Raw genomic sequence first — 24,806 nt, 5'->3', positions numbered from 1 at the left:
CAGAATTATTCAAAGTGTAAAAGGGCTTACTATTAAGCTATTTTGAAGTGACAGGTACTCTAAATAAGCGAAGGCACCTTTTAGTAGTCTGAGCACAGGGAGAGAAAGTAGCAACTCGCATGTTTCCACTGCCACTCCAACCGTGGAGCAAGTTACTTTTTTTTACCTCAGTTTTCTCATCTGTAAAATATTAACAATTAATCATGAATTACCTAAATCAAGTGTATACCGAAGATTTAATAATGATATTACTTAATTTTTTTTGGCTTTCTGGTTTTGTAACATCAATGTAAATGTCTAATGCAGAGCATGTTACTGTCATCTTTCTTTCTATACCCAGCAGATTCTACCAGTTATTATTTGTCCATTCTTCAGACAAATCCGGATGACTAAGGCTTGATTTACTACTGTAGTACTTCATTTTTATACCAGCACAGCTATTGAAAGCAATGCAAGAACAGTGTGAATCAGGACCACCAGTATATTTCCTTAACCAGAAATGCTTAAATAGTCTATGTTTCCAATTCTACATAAAACATTGATGATATACTATTATGAGAGATTATACATATGATAAGCAAATTCTGCCGCAGCTACCTTCTCATATTCTTTATGCAAACAGACATGGGTTTTTTGAGAACTCGTTTTCTGGAACAGGCATTGCTTTTGTTTTCTCCAATGCCTTGCTCTTTCTATAAACAAACAGACCTGTGCTCTGACCTGGTGAAATGCTCTCTCAGAAACTAGTGCAAATTATTATTCCATAGTTTTGTTTAGACAGAAAATATCTATAAAAGAATGCCCATGAAAAACATGAGGAGTCCTTTCACCAGTCAACAAAATCTAACTAACTGAAGGGCAAGGAAGTAAGGAATCCAGCACTAACAAGTCCCAGCATCCTTCAAATCTGTGGTCCTTCAATTTTGTTTATAATTTCAATATATGCAAACAGTGTTCTTTGATGTGAAGGCGTGTTTTCCAACATCTGAAATGAAATGCTAGATGAGCTTCACCTTTCACATTTTAGCAAGGCTGCATGCAAGATGTACAGCACATAATAAAAATTATGCATGCCTTCTGCAATGGTTCCCCTGCCCATACACTGAACTCAGGAAGTCTCATCCTTTTTATGCACCGTAAGCCTGTACCCTCCACTCTTCCTCCTCCCCCCATCTCGGCCAAGGATTCAGCCCCATGATTTTTCTGGCAGTCTTACCCACCAACTCAAATGTTTCTATTTGTCTTATTTCTTGCCACCCATACAACATAAGAATAAAGGAATTAAGTTTTATATTCTCCACCCCAACACCACTACTTTCTCTTTTTCCTCCTCCATTTCATATTGCCACAAATTATTCCCACTCAGGGATATGCTGGGCCCTCTTATTTATAAAAGGATTTGAAACAAAATCAGCTTGACTAAAATCCGCTTCACCTGATTTAAAAAAAAAAAAATCACAGTAATCTTGCTGTAGGAAAATGTGATTTATGCATAGCTAGATTTTAGCATGTAATGTTGCTTTCTTGCCCCCTCAGCCTCATTAGTTTTGTGTCACAACCTCTTCAGGGCACAATCCTGAAGCATTTTCAAGACTATATTCAGCCTAAACCCAACCCTATTGTACTAGCCAATCCAGAACTAGCAGAAACATCTTCCAGGGCTCAAAGAAAGTAAGTGATTGGCTGTCATTCCTTCAGCTTCCCAAATAAGCCTAACTGAAAGGCCTCAATCTTTCAGCCACGAAGGAATTTTATCCTTTATCAATGAGTAGCTTGAACCCATCCTCACTAAAGACTATCAAAAGACTATGATCAGCCTAGATCTTAAATCTGAATGACTAGTAAGAGAGGTCCATGATCCTCCACCACCACCCTCAACCTCTCCCACAGACGCTTATGATCCCTGTTCCAAGGCTACTTCATAGAAATGTGTACCAGTGCTGTTACGCCTCAGCTCTGTATTCTTGGGCAACCCTGGCACAGGATGCAGTCTGTCTGACTCACAAAGGACTCCCTCCCTCCCCTCCTCTACATAAACGAAACTGATTAAGATGCAGTGAGAGACGCACCTAAAACTCTCCAGATAAGGGTGATAAGAGTGAAACAACTGCCCTCGGTCTCATTTGCATCTGAGATGGAACCAGATGACCATTCATTTACATGAGAGATGGAAAACAGAAAGCCTGAAGCAGAGACTGCAGTGAATTCTGGGACCAGAGAAGCAGGAGAGCGCTGCATGATGGGGAATCTGTGCTTCCAATGTTAATTAACCCATGTTCACACACACCCAGCTCAGCATTTATCAGACCAGTTCTAATCTGGATTTGCTAAGGACTTTCCCCCCCCCAGACACACACACACAGCTCTAAGTTTAATAGGCATCTCGGGCCGTACATTCCCCGGTCCCACTATGGGAGGCCTATTTAAACTTGATTGACTAAAACTTGGTTGCCGGGTTAGGGAATGCTGAGGCAAGAGACCGAGTCCGAGGGGGTATGGGCAACATTTGAACAATGGTTAAGGGTTCATCACAGCATCCAGCCTGCTGGAGCCCTAATCCCAGGTGTTGTCGTATCTTTCCCGAGATGACTGGTGGAAGTCCTCTCCACAAAAGGTTATGAACACCCCAATAATTGCTTTAATCTGGAAAAGTCATGCTAAGATGAGGCTTGTGCACAAGTAAAAATCCCAAATCCTGATGCTGCAAGCTATCTATTGTTCCTGAAGAAACCATGAGATATCCCATCAGTATATCTGCCATCCATAGGAATTTCAAGCTGGCTCCCAAGTATTTGGGTTACTCCCTAATCTTAAGTGTTTCCTGATTATCAATCAGTTTCCTGAGATGGTCCAAACCAGATAACCCCTTGTTGATAGAAAAGACAATGATTTACACTACTGAGGGTGCTTCAAAGCAGCTGAACTGAGGGTATAAAAATCTGTAAGTGTGTGTGCTTAAGAGAAAAAAAAAAAGAGAAAGAAAGAAAAAGAAGAAGCAGGAGGAAAGAGGGAGAAAAGGAAAGAAGAAGAAAACTCCTGTGCTGACACCATCCCCTGTCGTTCTTGGGACGCTGGAAGAACAGATCGTCTCTCTCTTCAAGGATTGTGCTACGGACTGTGCCTGTCAGCTTTGCAGCCTGAGTACCGTGGACTAGGTGAGACCCCAGCGTTCTCTCTTCTTTCTAGGCATAAACTTCTGAACCTGAACTGTATCAGTTAAGCTTGAGCTAAGTTTCCCCAAATACTTAGTGAAACTAGGGTAGTATTGTCATTGTTTGTGTTTGTTTTTCTTTTGCATGTCTATTACTACTAGTACTATTATATATTTCATATGCTTAGCAATAAATAACTTTTATAGGCAAACTGGTAGTAATTGGGTATATTTTTCCTTCTCTGCTTCTTTTTCCTCCCATGCTCTGCAGCAACGCTTTTTTTACCTATGCTAAAGATCCCTGTGAAGCCTAAATTATTGTGGGGTCTGCTCATCAAGAGGCCAAAGACTGGGACGTGCTGAGTTTGAAACACATAAGGGGATCAGCTTGTACAGGCTGATTGACCCAGTTTGACTCAGACGTGCCCTTATGAACTGAATGCTGGCCCATGAGGGTGTCAGCTGGACACCCAGCCGGATTCAGAGGGATTCTGTTTACCTGTGTGCTTGTGTCTGACTGCATTTTATTGTTGCTCTTATGAACTGATTCTTGGCATATGAGGGTGTCAGCTTGTCCATGCTGATCAGCCCGGCCAGATCAGGCGTGTCACGTTAATTTGTGTGTGTTTGTGTGTATGACTGATTTGGTGACTGGAGGAACCCAGTCCCATTGAGATTGAGTCCTGCAAGATAGCTCCACTGGGGGTGAGGGCTTGCAGAAGGGAGAGATACAGCTCTGTATAGTAACACAAGCAGCACATTGACAGAATCACCAAGACCCTAGAAACTATCCCTAATAAATGAGCACACCCCAAAGTAATGGGCAAATTTGGTAACAGTGCAGAAAGCATTTGCAGTGATTCAAGAGCTTCTAGCACTGGTAAACTATACCTGTATACACACACACACACACACACACACACACACAACACCATTAGACACGCAAACACATTTTTCCAACTAACAGCATGCTTGGTACTCTCTGTTCCATTCAGTTCCAAGACAATTTCTCAGAGGCATATGGCTGGTGGAAGAGATAGAGATCAAGGCCACAATCTTAAAAACACTTTCATCAGTGGTTCTTAACCTCCTTAGAATCAGAGCCCCCCCACATTTGACTCACAACACTCCTCAGAAAATGCCAGCTCTTAGCTTTCACTCTTTTTGACCATGGAAAAAATAATAGAAAAATTCTTCTGTTGCAAAGAACTCAGTAAGGTCAGAAGGTTTTAACACTACAGATTCCTATTTGAAATCTCAGGGCACTGTTACATGTGCTCCAAGATGGGGGAGGGGGAGGGCTTTAATTAAAGATGCTCCAAGAGCTGCTCCAATTAAAGCACTGCAGCATCTCATATATCAGCATACCCCTGCTTCAAAATGGCGGTGAGGGTGCTTGAACTAAAGCATGTTCAATGAACAAGTCATTTTGAAGCACAGAGATGCTGATACACGAGACATGGGAGGCTGCTGGAGCACAGTAATCACCACGCTCCAGCAGACTCAATTAGTCAAGTGCATCGAGTAATTACAGTGCATCGGAGCAGACTCCGCCCTCATGTACAGGCACCTTCAGGATTTATCTTGTAAATCGCATAGGTGTTTCCACATCTAACTGTGCTAATATTGCATGATTCCCTGCCACACTAAAAGGATCTCATGATACCCTGGTTAAGAATCACTCATTTACACATATGCTTCAAGTCAAGCACATGCTCAAATGTCTGCAGGATTTAGAATCTAATGCTTTACAGAGGCAAGTATTTAATTGTTCAGCCTGAGGCACTGCTTCCCTGCCCTAGTTGTTCGCAAGAAAACAAACCTCATACTGACATTGTTCCCTTGGCATAGGACTCTTTGGCACTAGAGCCAAAAAAGGTAATGAGAAAAGCCCAAGACTTATACTATGAGATGCCATGTTATAAGGAAATTGTTGTCATGATCGGAAGTTGTTGTCATGATCAAAAGTAAAATTTTGTAATGAGTAAAAACACGGGGTTAGTTTTGCATTCTTAAAGCTCAAATGGAGATTTCAACATTTAAAAGAAATCCTTGCTAAGTCTTTTTAATTAACAGCTAAGAACAGAGTTAGTGTTTACAGCTATACAATACTTCTGAAAGCATTACAAGGGAAAGTGTGCAAATGCCTCACTAGCAAGGCACTACAGAACACTACTGTAATTTTCGCTAAAGCTGTATACCATTATATTGTTCCTTCTCATTTTATCAGCTGTCTGATCTCCATGGTTTACCATAATAGTAAATTTACATGCTGCTAGCTAAACATAAAAGATTTACAAATCTACTCCAGTATACAACGCATGGTTGGTTACAAAATAAGAGGTAGGCTCTTTAACTGTCATATCAAATGGCATTGTACTTACTACCGAGTTTCAGAGCATTACATTTTATTCAGAAAAAACAACACACACCTCAACGTAGATCCTAGTTATTATCATATTAGCTATTGCCATAGTTACTGAACTAGCTGCACCTCTCTGCCATTCTGCTCTTCGTACATATATTGTTAGTCTTTGTGCCATTACCTCTTCCAAGATAGTATTCTGCAACTCTCCTGCTCTTAGGGCACAGACTCACAAGTTTACACCAGTTTAAAAAAAGAGGAAGAGAGAGGACACATGATGTACAGCTATACACCAGTATAACTTAGGCTGCATACAGGTATTCATTTCTGAAAAATTTCCACTGCTAGAAATTGTTCTGGGAGCATGAGCAGTTCAGGAGTTCAGTCTGCAGCTGCCCTCTCCCCCTGGCCCCAGGGATCAGTCTGGGGAAGGTGCGAGGAGCAGAGGCTGCTCCACTCCTCCGAGTCCTGAGGGCACTTGGAATAGACTGGGAGGAAAGTGTACAAGTGTTCACTCTTGCAAGAGAAACTGTCTCACGGAGGAGATCTTCCAAACTGACTTCTGAAAGATCTTCTCCCAGAGGGGCAGTTTCTCACAGAAGAACTTGAATAAACACTTATACACTTGTCATTTCTACCAGGAGAACAGCAATTCTCTCAATAGAAATAATGCTTGTATGCATCCCTAGTTGCATTTAGCACAGAACTATCCATGGAAAAAAAAAATGGGTATAACTACACCATTGTAAGTTACACCAGTATAGGTATCACTTGTCCACAACCTATCCCAGGATTTTTGTTCATTCCTCACCTATGGCAGAGAACATTCATAGCAACCCTCTGGTATACCCATGTAATATTTTGTGCATCCACTCCCTTAGACTGTGCCCTGGGTTACCATACCCTGCATAACAATTGCATTAAGTCTTATTGAGTTCAGATATCTGCAGCTGTTCTCTTTGGGAATCCCTGGCCAGAGCTACATAGTGATTCAGGGACCTTCTTAAAATCCAAGTAGTACTTTTCTTAATAAATAGAATATTTTAGGGGAGATGGGTTATAAACCCAAAAAAACCCAGTATCCTTTGGGTTGGGTAAAGTATGTCCCACAGGACAGATCTGACCTGCCAAGGGATTTTATCCAGCCTGCAGTGGGTTCCTCAGCTCCAGTAACCCAGACATAGGGAACCAACCTGGGCCATGGTGTGTGCACAGCTGGCCCTGCCACTCCAAGGTGTCCAGCAGGCCTGGGGCAATGCAGTGGCTGGAATCCACTTCCCAGCATCCCCGGCAGCAACAGCTCCTTCCAGCTGGCATTGCCAGTGTTGCCACTGCTGCTGAACACAGCCCCACTGCTCAAGCACCCCAGCCCATCTTCTCAGCACTCACCACCAGGGTGCCAGGCACAGCAGGCAGGCAGGCAGGGTCTCCATGGAAAACGGCCCAGGTCCCCTGTGAGCAGGGTGCACTCAGCTGAGCAGATGGGATGGGTTGCAGCAACTGGAGTGGGACAGGTGGGCAGAACTGGGGGCCAGGGCCAGGACTGGGATCAGGATTGTGGGGTGGTGACAGCGCAGGACTGGATCCCAGCACAGAACCTCAGTCTGCTCTCCACACAATGGATTTTGTCCAGACCGACAAGGAGAGGGACAGAGTGTACAACCATGATATGGCCCCTATCCACAGCATAGGCACATGCAGGCAGCCCCAGTACAGCATGGCTGTGGAGTGGCACGGCCCAGCAGCACAAGGTGGCCTAATCTAGTCATGATCTGTCAGGGCCGCTGCATGTTGCCAGGCCATGCCAATCCACAGCCATGCTGTACTGGGGCTGCCTGTGTGCACCTGAGCTGGAGCAGGGGTGGTGGGAGCTAGATCACAGGCATACACTCCACTCCCCTACTGGTTGGGTCAGTCATGATCCATTGTGCGGAGAGCTGTTGCCGGGGGTGGGGGTAAGGGAGGGGGGAGGCTGGTGCTGATCTGGCCTGCAACAGCTCACCAAAATTTCCTAAGTGGCCCTCCAGCCCAAATTATTGCCCACCCATAGTCTATATGCCCATCTATCCTACATAAAGGCTGACCTTCTCCAGAAAAGTAAGCTAGAAAGGCTTAACTTCTTCAGATACCACCTTAAGGGTCCTTCATTTCTACATATCTCTTAGAATCAACTATATCCATTTCTTGAGCAAGTGCTCCTTCTTAAGCTTTTTATAAACTTTTTAAAGTCTATAATGGTGTACATCTACTCTGCATTGTGCTGTTTTAAAACTTGCCAAACTAATTTTGATTTCCTACGTTTGCAGGCCTTTGCTGGTTCTTGTCCAACCTTTTCAGCAGTTACAGTCATGGCATTGTCTCAGCCCTCAAGTGTTTGAAAAAAAGATGGCTCTTCTTGATCCATTCTTTTCCTTCGTGCCTCTTTTTCCAGATATTTTTTCATGGTTCATTAAACCAGGGGGTATCAAACATATGGCTTGCAGGAAGTATCCAGCCCATAGAGGTGGGTCATCCAGCCTGAAGGGCTTGTGTCTCTGGCTGCCAGAGACACTGGAGTGGTCAGCACCCAACATGCTGGCAGAGCTGCTGCAGGAGGTAGGTATTCTCTCAGCCCACAACTCCCCTTTTCCTACAACTAAATACTGGTTTATGCTTTATGCAGGTTCTGTATGTGCAAATTCGCTCTTATGCAATGACCCTTTTTATACCAAAAATTCATTATATGCAAGGCAATTCCACTCTTATATGACTGGTGTTGTGCAAGCCTGCAGTCAGCCACTTTGTGCAGTGCATTGTGGGAGTGATCTGCACCACAATACAGTCTCCTGTGTGAATCTGTGCTCCTCACTAGTTGCCTGTGACACATGTTTCTGTAGTTGCCATCTCCATTATGGCTTCTAAGCATCCCGCTAGCTTATTTCCTACCCCTCTCTGCTGTTGGCGAGTACCAAAACTGTCTTGTAAAAGTGGCAGAAATGGGTCTGGGGGTCAGTACAGTTGAGGTCTTGGAACATATCCCTATTTGTTACACTGTAAAATGGGTTCCCTTTATGCAAATTCGAGTTATACGCTGTTTTCCAGGAACGCATGTACAGCATAAGGCAAGAGAAACCTGTATACTATTTTCAATTGCTGCTGGCAGCAAGAGAGAAAGAGACAATCAGTAGCAGACAGCAAGAGGGGTAAGTGGCAGAAGCAGCATTAGCCCTCTGGGTGCTGGCAAGGAATGTGGCCTGCCAGTTGATTTGAGTTTGACACCCCTGCATTAAGCCACACAGAAAACACCTCAATAACAGCATGAACACACAGCATTCATGAATTATCACAGGACAGCTCCAGACCCATCACAACTGCAACTACTAAGGTAATCACACACATGGGTTTCAACAGAAATTTTACCACTTTATTTTCATGGGAATTGGATAAATATGGGAATCTTTGGCAAACAGAGCTAGATCCATCAGTCAACATGACTAATGACAAAAGTAAGGATTATGCAAGTGAGCAAGGGCTTGCAAAATCCACGTGAGCAAGGGACTGCAATACCAGCTCTCCAAAACTCATTAAAATAAACTTGAAGGCATTCAAGAAGGAAGGAACAGCTAAAGGACTGTATTAAAACATTTTTGAAGTAAAAAGACAAAATTCTGAGTCCAAATCCTGCATCCCACATGAAACTAGCCTTTAATGATACCTAGCAGCTATTTGCCTGTACTAAGACTATAAAGGCTTTATTATGTTTAATGTAGCAATTGTAACATTGCACCATTATTTTGTAGCTAAAGATAAGTAATGAAGATATGGAACTGTCCATCCCAGACCATTGTACATGTTGCTTTTCTATCCCTTTCAAATCTCTTACTATAGTCAATAGGTGCATAAAGAATACAAGATCAGACCCTTGATTAGTATTTGATTTATACCACAAAGATCATAAGACTCAGAAGTTGCCATGGCAACCCTATTTAAACACCTGACATTTCTGCTTTGTTATGGAACCTCTCATTATATTAATGTATCATAACACTAGCCAGTGACAGGCTGTTTCATAAATATGCCTTCATTTAGTGGACAACTGTATTTTTCTCTCTCATGAGGAAGGAAAGGGGTATGCAGTCAGCCCTTATTAAGGAGGGGAAATGACTTACCCAAGTTTTGGATTTTATTATAAAGCTGTGTATGAGCACAGAAAAAATATCTAACCTTCCTAGAATGTTTTGCATCTTGATTATTTAAATATAGACACACCAATTTTTGTAAAATTTGCCTCAAGCCCATAAATGACAGCATGCAAACATAAAAAGGCAAAATCCAAATAAGCTTTCAGACAGAAGTCTAGTATTATGACTGACTGAAACAATTTTGTATAAGAGCCTTGTGAAGTGTCAGAAATGTGATGCTTTAATACAGATTGCATACAAATATAGGAGACCCACCACAAAGACATTGAAATCACTTAAACCAGTGGTCCCAGACCTTACTGGCCATGGGCAGCAATACTAAGCAAGTTACATATCCTACTTAGTTCTCCCTGTCAATCTCAGATTTAATTTCAAATTTCCACTGGATGCACAAGCAATGTCACCGAGTCTCAGGGATAATGCAAGCTATAGATTGGAGACCACCAATTCAAACCCAGGTTATAGCCATGAATGGTGAACAGTTAAAAGCTTTTGGCGATCTGCTATGTGTCACATTTCATCTCACATGAATGCATTAACTATTAAGGCTGTGCGAAGCTTTGGGTGGTGACTCAATTTGGAGGACATTCGGCCCGATTTGGTGGCCGAATCTCCAAATCTGAATCAAATCAGGGGACCAATTAAAAGGTCTGAATATATTCGAAGCTCTCCGAATCTTCAGAAAAGATTCAGAGAGCTTTGATGATTCAGGCAGTCCCCACCCACTGGAGCTGGACTTGGAGCTGGTAAGTAGGGGTGGCAGAGGGGGGGGCTGGAGGAGGGGGAAGGGGCCAAGGGGAGACCCCTGCCATCCCCCATCCTCTGCCTGCTCCCCAAGCCCCCCTGACTCCCGCCCACTCCCCCAGCCCCCTCATGGCTGCCCCGCCTACCCCAGCTCCCAGTGCTTTAAAAAAAAAGGCCCGACTCACTGGGTGTTGCTGGGTGGGAGGGCAATCCCCGCTGCCCCCCACTGCCCCACGCTGCATGGGGGTGTTCTGCACAAGGCCCCCAACCCCCACCTGCTCCCCCAGCCCACCCCCATGGCTGCCCCACCCACCCCACCTCCAGCCCTTTAAGGAAAAAAAAAAAAAAAGCCAGAAAAACCCCAGGACTCAATGGCTCCTGCAGCGGCCTCAGGGCTTCAGGGGACAGAGCCTCTCATGTGGCACAGGCCAGTGGGGGGTAGTGGGGATCGCCCCCCCTCTTCCCCCACCAGGCATGAACTGTGAGTGTGGGGGGGGGGGGGTTTCTTAAAGGGCAAAATCCACGGCGAGTGGGTAAGCTATGGGGGGCTGGGACAGCAGGGGGGGCTGTTGGGGGGCTCTGCATGAGCCCCCCAGGCAGCATGGAGCAGTGGGGGGCAGCGGGGATTGTCCCCCCCTGCCCGGCAGCACCCATTGAGTCAGGGCTTTTTCTTTCAAAGTGCCAGGAGCTGGGGTGGGCAGGGCAGCCACTGCTGGGCTGGGAGAGTGGGTAGGGGATGGTCCTGGGTGATTCAGAGATTCGGAGATTCAGCAGCAGCTGTATCTCCGAATCAATTCAGGACGGTGATTCGAATCACCTAATCAAATCAGTCCCCCAAATTGGCCAAATCTGAAGTGAATACTAGCCGCTTTGCACAGGCCTGTGAAATGGTACAGTGCATGCTGTGTGCTACATGTGGGGCTGGACCCTGTGCCATGGATATTAAACACAGCACAGGGGGCTGGTCTGGGGCACCCACATTGGACTGGTCCTGCACACTGGGTCTGGGGTTGAATGGGTCCATAGAACATCCCCATACACTGCAGCCAGGGCACAGGGCCCATGCCCTGCAGCACATGCCTCATGTTGGCTCCATGTGCAAAGCCCAACCTGGGGATGACTTGTGCTGCATGCAGGGCTGATCAAGGACACGCACTGCATAAGGTGCCCACACCAGACCATCCCTGTGCACTAGCACTGGTATATTGGACTGGTCTGTGGGTTCAGTTCAGCCTGCAGACCAGCTCTGCACCCTCCACCCAGCCCACAGTGCTCGATGAATTTGACACCCCTGGACTAGATGACATCATGAGGTCCCTTCCAGCCCTACTTTCCTATGATCCCAAGAAAGATGGTTACTTCTCCTGTCACCAAGCTAAGCAGTGTTTAGAGTAGACTATAGCCTGCTCATGACTGCCCCAACTGATAATGCCTCCCAAGGGCATGGCTGGTCACAGCCATGAACTAGTGGACTAGTCACGGTGTCACATGCTCTGGCTGAACCCTCAACAAGCGCTTCCTGATCCCCAAGTCAGAAGGCTTCAAAGGTTGGCATGCCCAGGAACAAGCTATGGTAGTTCTGTATCTTGTATTGAGATGATAAAGTGAAATTGCACCTCTCTACCCTTCTAGATACACAAAATTGAACAGGGGCAGGATCTGGTCCCTTTAATCAGTAAAAATAACCATAAATATATGCAAAGGTTTAGGTTGTAGCCGTGTTGGTCTAAGGACATAGGCAGACAAGGTTCCTTGGGTGAATTTGATATCTTTTATTAGACCAACCCAAATGGTTGGAGAATAGTTATTAAGCAAGCTTTCGGGTTCAAAAACCCTTCGTCAGGCTAAGGACGCGTCCTTAGCCTGACGAAGGGTTTTTGAACCCAAAAGCTTGCTTAATAACTATTCTCCAACCATTTGGGTTGGTCTAATAAAAGATATCAAATTCACCCAAAGAACCTCGTCTGACCATAAATATATGTAGTTATTAGATGATACAACTGGAAACTTGGAGAGGGCTGACGTTTCAGATTTCCATTGTCCCTTTACCTGCACCTGGTACAAAGTGCCACCTTTTTCAATTTTCTTTCCTCACTGTACCTCTAAAAGCCTTTACATTCCATTGGTTGTCTCTGTTTTAAAATGTGCACATTTTATTTATAGGTGTGTGTTTGCAAAACAGAGGAACAGAAGTACCACCAGGGGGCATATACAGTAGCAAAGCAACTCAAGATTGTCACTTCACCCAATGAGTTGCATCAATTCTTGTTTAGAAGTGATTGCCCTTATTTTCCCATGAAAAACATTACTAGAAAGTTATTATGGCTCCTGAGGAGTGTAACAATAGCTTCCCATTTACCAGGATGCTACAGTTTATTGAAGCTAAAAACCCAAAAGGACAAGAAAACAATCCTTCCTTTCCTCTTCTTTTATTTTATTTATTTATTTATCCTAGAGAGACATTTTGCTTGAATCTTTAGTTTACTGTGTGTGTTAAGTATTGCAATAGTTTCAAGGTGATGTCATTGCCACAATGGCACAATGGATATTTAGAAGCACTTACAGCAATGCAAGGCTCTTCAAGACATGGACGCTCACTATGGGTATACAACATCTAGCACTGAAAGGCTGGGCCTTAAGATCCCTTCAGTGCTCATTGATAGTCTTAGAAATAGTTTTAAAAGTTTTTGAATCTCCCCAAACAGGCTGAATTTCACCTTACTAATAATTCTTATTAGCTTTTTTTTTTTTTTTAAATACAGTCCAGCACCATGATTTTCTATTCTCTAAAATCTTTTTTGGATGATTTAGCATTGACATTACTGAATCTTCTTCTGGAGACAAAGAAAATCCATTCCCTTCCTCCATTTCTATGCCCTTCTGGATACTATAAATCTTTTTTAAAGATTGCACTCTATTTTTGTGCTGAAACAGTAAAGCCTTGAAATGGAACAATGTTTTAAGAAAAAAAAATCACGCAGGGCAACTGCAGGGATGAAATCATAATGAAATATCACATTAAGGTCTTAACCAGCCCTGATACAACCCCTTCATAAAGTGGACTGAAAGGACTAGAATGGATGCAGGAAAGGGTTAAGGTTACTTTATGCCTCTGTAAACAATTTTGAGAAAGACTTGGGGTCCAAGCCCAGTGTTGTGAGTTTAACATCTTTCACAAGCACTAACTTCACATAACTAAGCTTAGGAGATATAATAGTATTCAGAGATTATTACTGCATATGCAGTTTAATAAATCAATGAACAGCACATGGGCTTTCAGAGATACATTTGTTACTCATTCACAGATTTTCAGGTCAACCGAAAGGTAGACGATTGATTCTTGCATGAATGGAATAACTCCCGTGTTAGCAAGGTATGAAATACCAGATTGTAAATTATCTTCTTTTAATGTTCACTGTAGTGAAATAATGCAGATATTCAGGAAGTGCCAGAAGTTACAAAAGAGATCATATGCATCCCCATCCTGAATAATGGCAACACATTGCTGTCTTCAGTTGTTCATCTCTTTAAGTCTTCTTCTAAGGAAGGCATTTCTTACTACCTTTTCCCTTTCCACATTTTTTTAGCCTTGAAATGGAACAAAGATGGCTTGGGTCCAAGCAGCTTTATAAAAGGCAACCATTTGCCAATAGAGTGAATTTGTGTAGGAACTTCAAATAGATGGTGGTAAATTAAAGTGTGAACCCCAGATTTTTAAATCTTTGAACCTCTTTTCCCCCCCTCTCACTCATTGTTGCACCTTCTGCCCAGATTTATCCCTTGGAGTAGTGGGAAGGTGAAGGGAAAAACACTTATTTTCTATAACCTTGGGCTTATCATTGGAGTACCTAAGCATCTTCTAGTAATGTGTCAGTTGTTTCATCTGGCATCCTCTCCTTGCCTGGGGAGAAATGCATGCAATGGTATGGGTTTGTTTTTTTGTTTTTTTTATTGGAAGTATATTTTTAAACCTACATATCACTATGTATTTATGTTCAAAAAGGCAAAGTCAAAGAAACATGCTTCATACTTGGAACAGAAAAGGAAGTGGTTTTTATGGTGCTGGTTTTTGGTTCAGGTGGCAAGGAACATCCATCCTTCCACCAGGGTATTTTATCACCTCCTTTTCCTCCCTCAAATTCCATTAGGATCCCATGTCAATGTCACAAGTATTTCACCGTATTTATAAAAATAAAAGCTAATGGAACAGGTTAAATTGTGCCAATTACATCACAGCCCTGAGATGGAGCTGCAATGTTCCAGTGGAAACATCAAGGAGACCTGGACATTAGAAGACATCCTTATACCTCAGGGCTTTTCATGTGCTAAATGTTGCTCACTCTGTTCTATCCATATCCCTTTATTCCTTTTCACTGTTCCAGCCTTGCCATATAAGCAGCTGGAGTGCTTGTATACACGATGGGGGCTTAATTTGGTTTAGTTCCCCCTAAATTAAAATGGTGGGTTTTTAAAAACCCACCGTTTCAATATAGTGAGGACTAAACCAAACTAACCCCCGTGGCATGTACACAAAGGTGGGGGCCTGATCCTTAGAGCTTACTTGCCTCTCCCACAGCAGAGGGAAGCACTGGCCCCACCGCAGCCACGGTGGGAAGCACCAGGCCCCCGTGCAGTGCCCCCAAGGACTGCCTGGGCCAGGTGTTAGTGGGAGGGTGCCGCCTGGGGGCTGCTGCTGCCGTGGAGGAAAGCACCAGGATCCCCCACAGCTCAGGGACTGTGCAATCTGGAAGTAGCTCGCAAATTCCCCAGCCCTTGCCATGGGAGAGGCAGGTAAGCTCCAGGACCCCTGCATCATCCCTGCTGCCTTCCCACCACCTGGGAATGGCTGGCTTTCCCCTGGGGCAGCATGACAAAGCAGCAGGAGGGCAGCTTGGTGTGCTGACAGCGGGAGAAGGCAGCAGGCACAGTGCATGGGGCGCTGGAAGCCCACCAAGCCCGAGCTTCCCCAAACACGGCAGCTTCCAGTGCCCTGTACACTGTTGCACTTTGTTAGGTAGCAAACTAAACACCTCGGAGGTGTTTTATCTTGCTATGTTACGAAGTCATTTAAAGCGGAATATGCCACCAAGCGTGCAACCAGCAATGTCATTATAGTGGTGTAAAAAACATTTAAGCCACTTTAAAGGCCAATTTTGTTGCATGTACAAAGACCCTTGCAGAGTAAGTTGGCAATCATGACCTTGCAATCATGACCTTGCTCCTTCTGTGCATTGTCTTAGCACAAGTACTATTACCTTGAGAAGCTACTGTGCAGCTGTTTATAAAAGAGAATGGAAGTATCTTATGAAAAGTTCATCATGATTTGACACCAATGCATATGATGCCTTGTGAAAACTTGGCATATGAAAATCCCTTCCCCGCCACCCCCCATCTTTCAACCTCACCTCTCCCTGCTTGATGCCATGATATATTGCATATAGTCTATAAACTCCTGGAGATAGGAGCTCTAGGCTAGAACCTCAGTCATTGTGGAGTTCTGCTGTATTGGATGAAGCAGTGCTGACTACCTGAGAATCACCGCTCAAAGGCAACAGCACTGTGCTTTAATTCAAAGAAGATCTTCCTATGAAGCAAGTACTGCCGGGAAGCAATGGGCTCTAAAACTACTTCTTTGGGATTTACATAAGAACACTCAAGTTCAAGTTTCAATTGTCTAGTTAGCAGATGTAAAAATGTAAAGCAAAAACACAACCAAGCCTCCACAGAGCGAGAAACAATCAGGTTGCCTCACTGCTTTGCAGTTACTTATCCAGTAATACACAAATATCACAGTTTCTATTGCTTTCCTAATTAATCTTAACCACAAGTCCCTCTTTAGTTAATTCACATATTGATCAAAGGACATATGCTTTTCTATAAAATTACTAACATCTCAGAGCTACAAATGTTAGCAAGAAGCTAACCATTACATTTCTCCCATTCAATTGCTAATTCCTTGATGGGTTGCTTAACATCAGAAATGTATTCTTAAGCACTTCTTCGCTTACATTATCCACTGATAATGCAAGACAAGTCCCAAGGACAATGTTAAGTGTCTGAAATAGGTAATGAATATGCTGTCTAGACAAGAAATGCAGACAATACTGTTCATCTTTTCTCAGCTCTGCCATCTGCTAACAGCTTTGATAGTAAGCTAAATACTTGTATAATGTCTACATCTATTACATTAGGAAGAAAGAAACTTAATTAGCCCTGTCTAAATAGAAAGAATAATAAACTTAAAAATCCTACCAACATCTATCTAAAGATTGAAACAACATTCTATTGATGGTTTAATGGCGGGTACATTCACGATCTATTTCCCTTCTTTTCCTAGCACTAGATACATTCATAAATCAGTAAGCTACACATACACTGTACATGTACAACTCACATGATGAAGTTTCTCCCAGAACTCAGCTCCTTCCTCCATGTTTCTTAAGCTTGGTGGAATGTACCAAAAGCATATATTTGCGTACTCTGGCTGCATAAGGAAAAAAAAAAAGATTGCTTAACATTTGAAACAAGAGCAAGAAATACTCTGAGCTGGTCAAAGAAAACAAATTTTCTTTTTGTAAAAAAGAACCACTCAGAACATTTCAGATTGAGGTTGTCTGGTAAAAATTATCATCACACCAAATGGCTTTGTGTTTCCTTTTAAAAAAGAAAAATCAAATACACTGCTTTCCAGATTCACTCCCTGTCTCCAATTTGTTTACTCTTGCCAAAGTCCCACTCTTACCTCCCCCACTGAAAAGAAGGAAAGATGACAAAGGAAATCTTTTTTGTTTTGTTTTTTCCTCTTTAGCAATTATATTTTCTCTTCTCTGATAGAGAAACAAGAATTAGGGGAAGGTAAAATAAAGAAAAATCAAACATTTTTTTCAGGATTTGAAAATGAGAAATGTCATGTTTTATTTTTTCTTTAGTTTTTCATTTTTATTATTTAAAAAAATCATAGAGAAATGAAAGAGAAAGGAAAAGAAATATTGCATCAAAATCAATTTTTTCTTAAACAGATGATTTTGACCTGGTTTTTTTTTAATCCCGCCATACAAAATCTTTCACCCAGCTAGTAGTCTGTATATAACAATGGACATGAAGCCAGAATTTCTATTTCTACATTCAAAAAGTCTCAGCAGGATACATGAGGTATATAGCCTGCATCTACCTCCTCCAAACTTCTGTAAAGAGCTCTGGCACAAACAAAGAAAGTTTGTCTTTCTAAGATTAATTCTGAAAAGTTTCCAGTGAAGCTCAAGTTGAGTGCAAGACTCCAGACTATAAGAATGGTCATTCACAGGTAAAAATGGAAGTTCATACTTTTAAGGCTTCTGTCAATTCAGAAGAAAATTAAACTATCGCAAAAGGCCACTCAGGAGGCAGCCTAAATTCCTTGTGTGAGACAAATGTTGTACTCATATGTAGACTAGACAGACAAGAGCAGATCAGAAGCATTTCACGTCTCAATCCTGCTTGCTCTCAGACTTAAACACTCCATTTCCTAAACCTTGACTTACCATGTCTACAATCCATTGCTTTAATTGAGCAGTAAATAACAACACACCTTTTACACACAACTTTCATTAGCGCCAGTTGAATAAGAATGAACAAAACTCTAAAAGGGAGACTGAAAACTAGATCACACTATCAATTTGCCCCAGTGTGAATGCTGCTGCTATTATAGTCCCCAGCCTCCTTTCAACCAAGTGCAGACTTCCAACTAAGACAAATCTTTTCATGAAAGGGTAGTGGGAGCTCTTTATATCATGTTTGCTTCACTTCAAAGAATTAATTAATTACATTTTAATCACAACAAGAATGTTGTTATCAGCAGGAAGAGATGAGCAAAGTTGCCATCTGTGGGCATAGAACAAAATGAAGTTTACCTCTAAATGTCCCAGGCCCCATCCCTAGAAACTGGTCATATATGCATGCAAACCCAAACCCAGAAAAGTACAGCCATTTCCTCATGAGTAGAAGCTCTAAAGGTTAAGATGGATCTTTAATTATGAGATCTCTTTCAGAGCAAGTGGTAGAAGTGGGCAGGAAGGATAAGGAAGCCTCATCAGGTGCTAGTATTGCCTCAGTTTCCCTTCACTCACAGGGACATTAGCCTGCTAACTATCCACCCCTCCCAAGATACAGAAAAACTGGCTCCACCAATTACCAAATTGCCAAAACTCTCTGTATTAAAAAGTCTAGAAATCCTATCTACTCACGCAGGGAAATGAAATGCAAGAACTGTTTCCCTGGCTGCAGCTCCGGCAGACACTGCAAGGGTCTGCCTGGCTTCCTCCTTCTACCCCCACCACCATTCCTTGCTCAAGCAGGAATTCCCCCCTCCTTACACAAACACCTCGCAGTATTAGCTAGCATACCACAAGCCTGGTATTAGAGGTGTGCGAAGCAGGCCCTATTGGATTCGGATTCAGATTCGGCCCAAATTAGGGACAGTGATTTGATTAGTTGATTCGGATCACTGTCCCTGATTCGATTTGGCCAAATCTGAATCTGAATATTCGATGCCAATTCGGAGAATAAGTGATTTGGACATAGACACAGCTTTAAATGTTTTTTTCTACATACTTCAAGGTACCAGCATGGCTTGTGAACGCTGCAATATTGGGGCGCATGGAGTATCCCACAAGTCTTCAATTCAGAGAAACTAAAAGGTCCTCTGATTCGATTTGGAGATTCAGCCACCAAATCGAGCCAAATCTCCACCAAATCGAATCAGGAACCAAAGCTTCGCACAGCGCTACTGGCTATGGTGTGTGCTGTGGGAGACAAGAAAAAGGCAGACAGGACAGTGTCCGCTTAGGGCTTTTTGGAGCTAATCAACAGGTAATGTCCCTCCATTCCTTCCTTGGAAAAAGTTGTTTAAGAGTTTGAACTAATGAGAGAGGCTGTTTTGTTTGATGGGCTGATAAATGCTAACAGCGCCCTGCTGTGTAACTGAATACTCTGTTATCAACAGCAAAGTGGGGGGAGGGGCTCCCTAATCAGAACATCCTGCCATAGCCTGGCCATGTTCCCTCAGCTCAGCACTACTGAAAGGAAGGGAGAGCTGCTCTAGCACCCCCCAGCTTCTAGCCTGAGCCACTGCAGGCAAGTGCCTGCATTTCTTCAGTCCAAAGATGTCTGTACGGCTACAAACCAGTTTAGCCTAGCCAGGTTAGACTAACCTGCAAAAACTGAATCAATTCAGACTCAGGCTTTTTGAATGTCTGTCCCTAGCCCTAGAGGGTAGATGGAGGGCAGCAGGTGGTGCTGTTTCTTTCAAGGTTTTTCAATCAGCAAAAGCTACCACAACAGGAATGATTTCTCCATTACTGGAGAAAACGGAGCTCTTTTATAACCTTACCTTTCCTCCCCAGCCTGCATTGCTGGCAAGGTTTCTACACATTCTATGAGTCATTCTGAATTACAAATATCAGAATGTTTTATCACTAGAACAAAATGGAGAGAAGCTGCAAACCTGCTGACAGCCCTTGTTACAATGAAAGGTTTTCCACCACACACTTTCAAATAAGCAAAATTTTCATAAATGCCAAAGGGAAAATGTTATGCCTGAGTTTCTTTCAGTTTCCTGTGGGACAAACAGCAAAAAGTTCACAAGTGTAAACCCACGTTTAAAATGTTTGGTTTGGTTTTAGATCTTTTTAGAACACTGTTCTTTTCACAGCTGTCACTTTTCATATGTCCACTGCTTTACTATTCCTCTCTCTCACTCTCTCTTGCTCTTTCCCCAGCAGCTGTTGCTGCTCTTTCTGAAACACGCAAGTATAGAACTGTTATTGTAGTGCTGGAAAGTAATCAAAAAGGTTCTCCCAAACCTTGCAACCCATTGAGTTGGCATGGTTAACATGCACCACATAAGGGAGGGATATGGCTAGGATCCCATACAACTGCCTGTGGGACTCCCGGCTGAATGACCACATCTCCATTTCCAGCTTGAGATAGCCTTTGGTTCAAGCCTGGGACAAAGTTCAAACTGATGCTGCCAGAGATGTAATAAGATACCTTGACTACTCAGCAACCTTGCCCCTTCAGGACAATGCAGGATCTTCTAAATTAGAATGGTTTAAATGTGGTTTAAACCTCAAGCATCCAGGGGTGCCTGTACACAAGTGAAGAGGCTGCTCCAATGTGCTGTAATTTACAGCATGTCAGAGCAGACTCAATTAATAGAGTCTTCTGCATGGTAATTATCATGCTTCAGCCAGCCTCTGCGTTTCATGTATCAATGTCCCTGCACTTCTAAACGGCCATGGGAGCACTTTAACTAAAGCCCATTGAACAAGCTTTAGTTCAAGCACCCCCGACATTATTTTGAAGTGTGGGGACTCTGATACATGAGATGCTGTGGCACTTTAATTAAAGCAGCTCTCGAAGCCACTCTAAATAAAGCTCCCCCTCCTCCAGCCCCCAGAGTACATGTAAAAGTGACCCAGATGTATAAGCCAGTTTAAAATGGTTTAAACCTTCTAACCATCTCAAAAATACACCTAAATAATCAAGTGTTATTTTGAACTGGTTCAGTGTTGTGTGTGAACACCAAGCTTTCAGCGATTAGTGTCTGGTCTCACACTGCATTGCTCCCCACCCCATCCACCACCCCTAAATGGCAACTGGGTGGTCTGGTTCAAAGCCTGAATTCTACAACCCCAACCTCCACTGCCTGCTCTTGACAGCAATGCCCTAGCTGGTGGCCCTGGGAGCAGCGCTCTGTCACTTTTAGAGCTGGTCAAGTTCCTTCTGTTGGTGACAACTGACCAAGTTTCCATGCATCCCAGGCTTATTTGGGGTGGGAGGTGGCCAAGTGGGAGAGACCTGGACCCCTGCATGTGTGTACCTGGGACCTGACGGTTCCAGGAGCCACCCAAGGACACCACTGCAACCAATGGAAGAAAACTGACCAGCTCTTTAAAGCTGTGCCCTGAGCCCCAACCCCCAGGCACATGGGATGCAGGGGTCCAGGCAGTCTACCACTGCCTTAAACACACACAAGTAGGCACTCCCAGGCAGAGTACTACCACACAGATTTCAGCAAAGTGCAGGAACAGGCCATTATTGAACTCAGTGTTAACGAGAAGGGGGAGCAGAAAATTGCAATTGGGCTGGGTACTCACTACCACCCTGTGGTGCCAGCTTGACAGCACTGCAATATCTAAAAGGCAACAGCTCTACTTGGAATGCCTTCGCAATGTATGTGTGGACATCTCAGACCTGGGACAACTGCAAACCCACTCAGTGACATTTTTGGAATGGTTCAAATGTTATGTCTGTTCAAACCCTCGTTGGCTAAATAGCTGAGAGAAGATGCTCAATTCATTCTCCATAAAGATTTTCAACAACAAGAAATAAATTTAAAAAAAAAATGCCAATAAAGCTGGATGCAAAATGCTGACAGTTTGTGCTTGAAGTTTTGGGGAGTGGAAGAAGAGGTCCCCCTCTGCCCAAACCTTTATAAAGAAAAGTCCATTTTCAGGACAAAAATATTTCAGCTGAAAATTTCCAGTGAGCTCCAGTTTTTAGCCAGAGGCTGACACCTACAAAGGATGGAGGATGGGAGTCACCTCCAAGAAGGATTATTCTGCATTGGTCCGGTCCTGCAGGGAGCATACCAGGAAATCCAAGGCTGCAGCTGAACTCCAACTAGCTTTGAGTATCAAGGACAATAAAAAGTCCTTTTTCAGATATGTGGGGAGCCGGAGGAAAAGCAGGGGCAACATTGGACCCCTGCTGAACCAGATGGGGCAACTGACAACTGACGCCCAGGAAAAAGCCAACCTATTAAATGGGTACTTTGCGTCGGTCTTTCATCAGCCCCATGGGACGCCCATGCCCGCTACGGGACAGGGAAGTCCGGGTGAGGGTGATCGCCTGCCCTCCATTAATGCTGACCTCAAGAAGGAACATCTTGAGAAGCTGGATACCTTCAAGTCAGCCGGCCCTGACAATCTACACCCCAGGGTACTCAAGGAGCTGGCGAGCATCATAGCCCAGCCTCTAGCATGGATCTTTGAAAACTCTTGGCGCTCTGGTGTAGTGCCCGAAGACTGGAGGAAGGCTAATGTGGTGCCTATCTTCAAGAAAGGGAGGAAAGTGGATCCGGCTAACTATAGGCCCATCAGCCTGACTTCTATCCTGGGGAAGATCTTAGAAAAATATATTAAAGAGGCCATCCTTAATGGACTGGCCAACGCCAACATCTTAAGGGATAGCCAGCACGGGTTTGTCGCGGGTAGGTCTTGCTTGACCAATCTCATTTCCTTCTACGACCAGGTGACCTATCACCTGGACAAGGGAGAATAGATTGATGTCATATATCTTGACTTCAAAAAAGCCTTTAATCTGGTATCCCCATGATCACCTCTTGGTGAAACTGGCCAATTGTCGCCTTGGGTCCACCACGATCCACTGGCTGGAAAATTGGCTCCATGGTCAGACCCAGAGGGTAGTAATTCATGGAAGTCACTCATCATGGTGTCCTGTGACCAGTGGGGTCCCCCAAGGCTCTGTCCTTGGACCCATATTGTTCAACATCTTCATTAATGATGTGGACACTGGAGTCAGAAGCGGACTGGCCAAGTTCGCCGATGACACCAAACTTTGGGGCAAAGCATCCACACCAGAAGACAGGCGGGTGGTCCAGGCTGACCTGGACAGGCTCAGCAAGTGGGCGGACGAGAATCTGATGGTGTTCAACACCGATAAATGCAAGGATCTCCACCTTGGGAAGAAAAACTCGCAGCATCCTTATAGGCTTGGCAGTGCTATGCTGGCTAGCACTATGCAAGAAAGAGACTTGGGGGGTCATCATTGACCACAAGATGAACATGAGCCTGCAATGCGATGCTGCGGCTAGTAAAGCGACCAAAACACTGGCTTGCATCCATAGATGCTTCTCAAGCAAATCCCAGGACGTCATTCTCCCCTTGTACTCGGCCTTGGTGAGGCTGCAGCTGGAGTACTGCGTCCAGTTTTGGGCTCCACAATTCAAAAAGGATGTGGAGAAGCTTGAGAAAGTCCAGAGAAGAGCCACGCGCATGATCAGAGGTCAGGGAAGCAGACCCTACGATGACCCCTACGATTTGGGGGTCGGACTCGATGATCTATTGAGGTCCCTTCTGACCCTAACATCTATGAATCTATGACAGGCTGAGAGCCATGGGGCTCTTTAGCCTGGAAAAGCGCAGGCTCAGGGGTGATCTGATGGCCACCTATAAGTTTATCAGGGGTGACCACCAGTATCTGGGGGAATGTTTGTTCACCAGAGCGCCCCAAGGGAGGACGACTAGGTCGAACGGTCATAAACTACTACAAGACCATTTCAGGCTGGACATAAGGAAGAATTTCTTTACTGTCCGAGCCCCCAAGGTCTGGAACAGCCTGCCACCGGAGGTGGTTGAAGCGCCTACATTGAACACCTTCAAGAGCAAACTGGATGCTTATCTTGCTGGGATCCTATGACCCCAGCTGACTTCCTGCCCTTTGGGCAGGGGGCTGGACTCGATGATCTTCCGAGGTCCCTTCCAGCCCTAATGTCTATGAAATCTATGAACCTCTGTCCTCTTTCCCATTGCGATTTTGGAGCATTGCTGACATGGGCTGTATGTAGATGAAATGAGAGGCATGTGTGCACAACACTTTAAAATGGGCTAAATGCTTTTGCATCACTTTATGGTGTCGGTGTTTGCACGCATTGGCAGAGTATTGTGCATTAATTCCAGCTGCTGTAGGAAATTTGGCAGTGTAATGCGCCTTAAATGACCTGGGGGGCAGCAAACTAAAACTCCTTGAAGGAGTTTTAGTTTGCTGCCCCTACAGCTGCAGAGTGAAGCACTGAGCTCTTTGCAGCTCTGCAACTCTGTAGGAAGCCCTACAGACAGCCTGACAGCAGTTGGGGAAAGCAGGCTCCTCCCACGAAAAGGGGTGAGATTGATCTTCCCCCCCACCACAGCCTGCCTGCCTGCCTGAGCTGTGTGGGGGCCCAGTGCTTCCCTCCGCAGCTGCGGTGCCCCCCGGGGCCATCCAAGCCAGGTGCCTACAGGCAGGTGCCACCTAAAGGAGGGGGAACCGCCGCTGCCGTGGGGGAAGCCCCAGCCCCTTCCCCACTCCCTACCCCCCGCAGGCCAGGGACCACTTCACCCACCGGCAGCTCGCCCTCCTGTCCCCACTGGAGAGGCAGGTAAGTCAGCAGGGTGTGTGCACAACATGGGGGTTTAATCAGCCCTAAATTGAAGTAGTGTTTTTTTTAAAGCCACCGCTTCAATTTAGCGCCCCCATTTTGTTTACACATGCCCATAGGTGGTGAGAGTAAGACAGGGCTATATGTGGGGAAATAGATGAATGAATG

The 24,806-nt window shown here is 44.3% G+C and overlaps 1 protein-coding gene across 4 annotated transcripts in view; it reads right to left on the bottom strand.

Moving 5' to 3' along the window:
- GADL1 (glutamate decarboxylase like 1) overlaps positions 1-24,806 on the bottom strand; it is a 189,874-nt gene that overhangs the window by 37,907 nt on the left and 127,161 nt on the right. For 3 of the 4 annotated variants that reach the window (XM_059728824.1, XM_006262574.4, XM_019498071.2), the window contains one exon: positions 16,836-16,925. The exons of the other annotated variant lie outside the window; for it this stretch is intronic. In XM_059728824.1, the coding sequence (XP_059584807.1) occupies positions 16,836-16,925 (90 nt within the window). The remainder of the gene's footprint in view (positions 1-16,835; positions 16,926-24,806) is intronic. 4 annotated transcript variants of the gene reach the window in all.

The sequence above is a fragment of the Alligator mississippiensis genome, chromosome 5 (assembly GCF_030867095.1).
Source record: "Alligator mississippiensis isolate rAllMis1 chromosome 5, rAllMis1, whole genome shotgun sequence".
NCBI classification, from domain to species: domain Eukaryota; kingdom Metazoa; phylum Chordata; order Crocodylia; family Alligatoridae; genus Alligator; species Alligator mississippiensis.
This window is presented reverse-complemented; position numbering and strand designations above follow the sequence as displayed.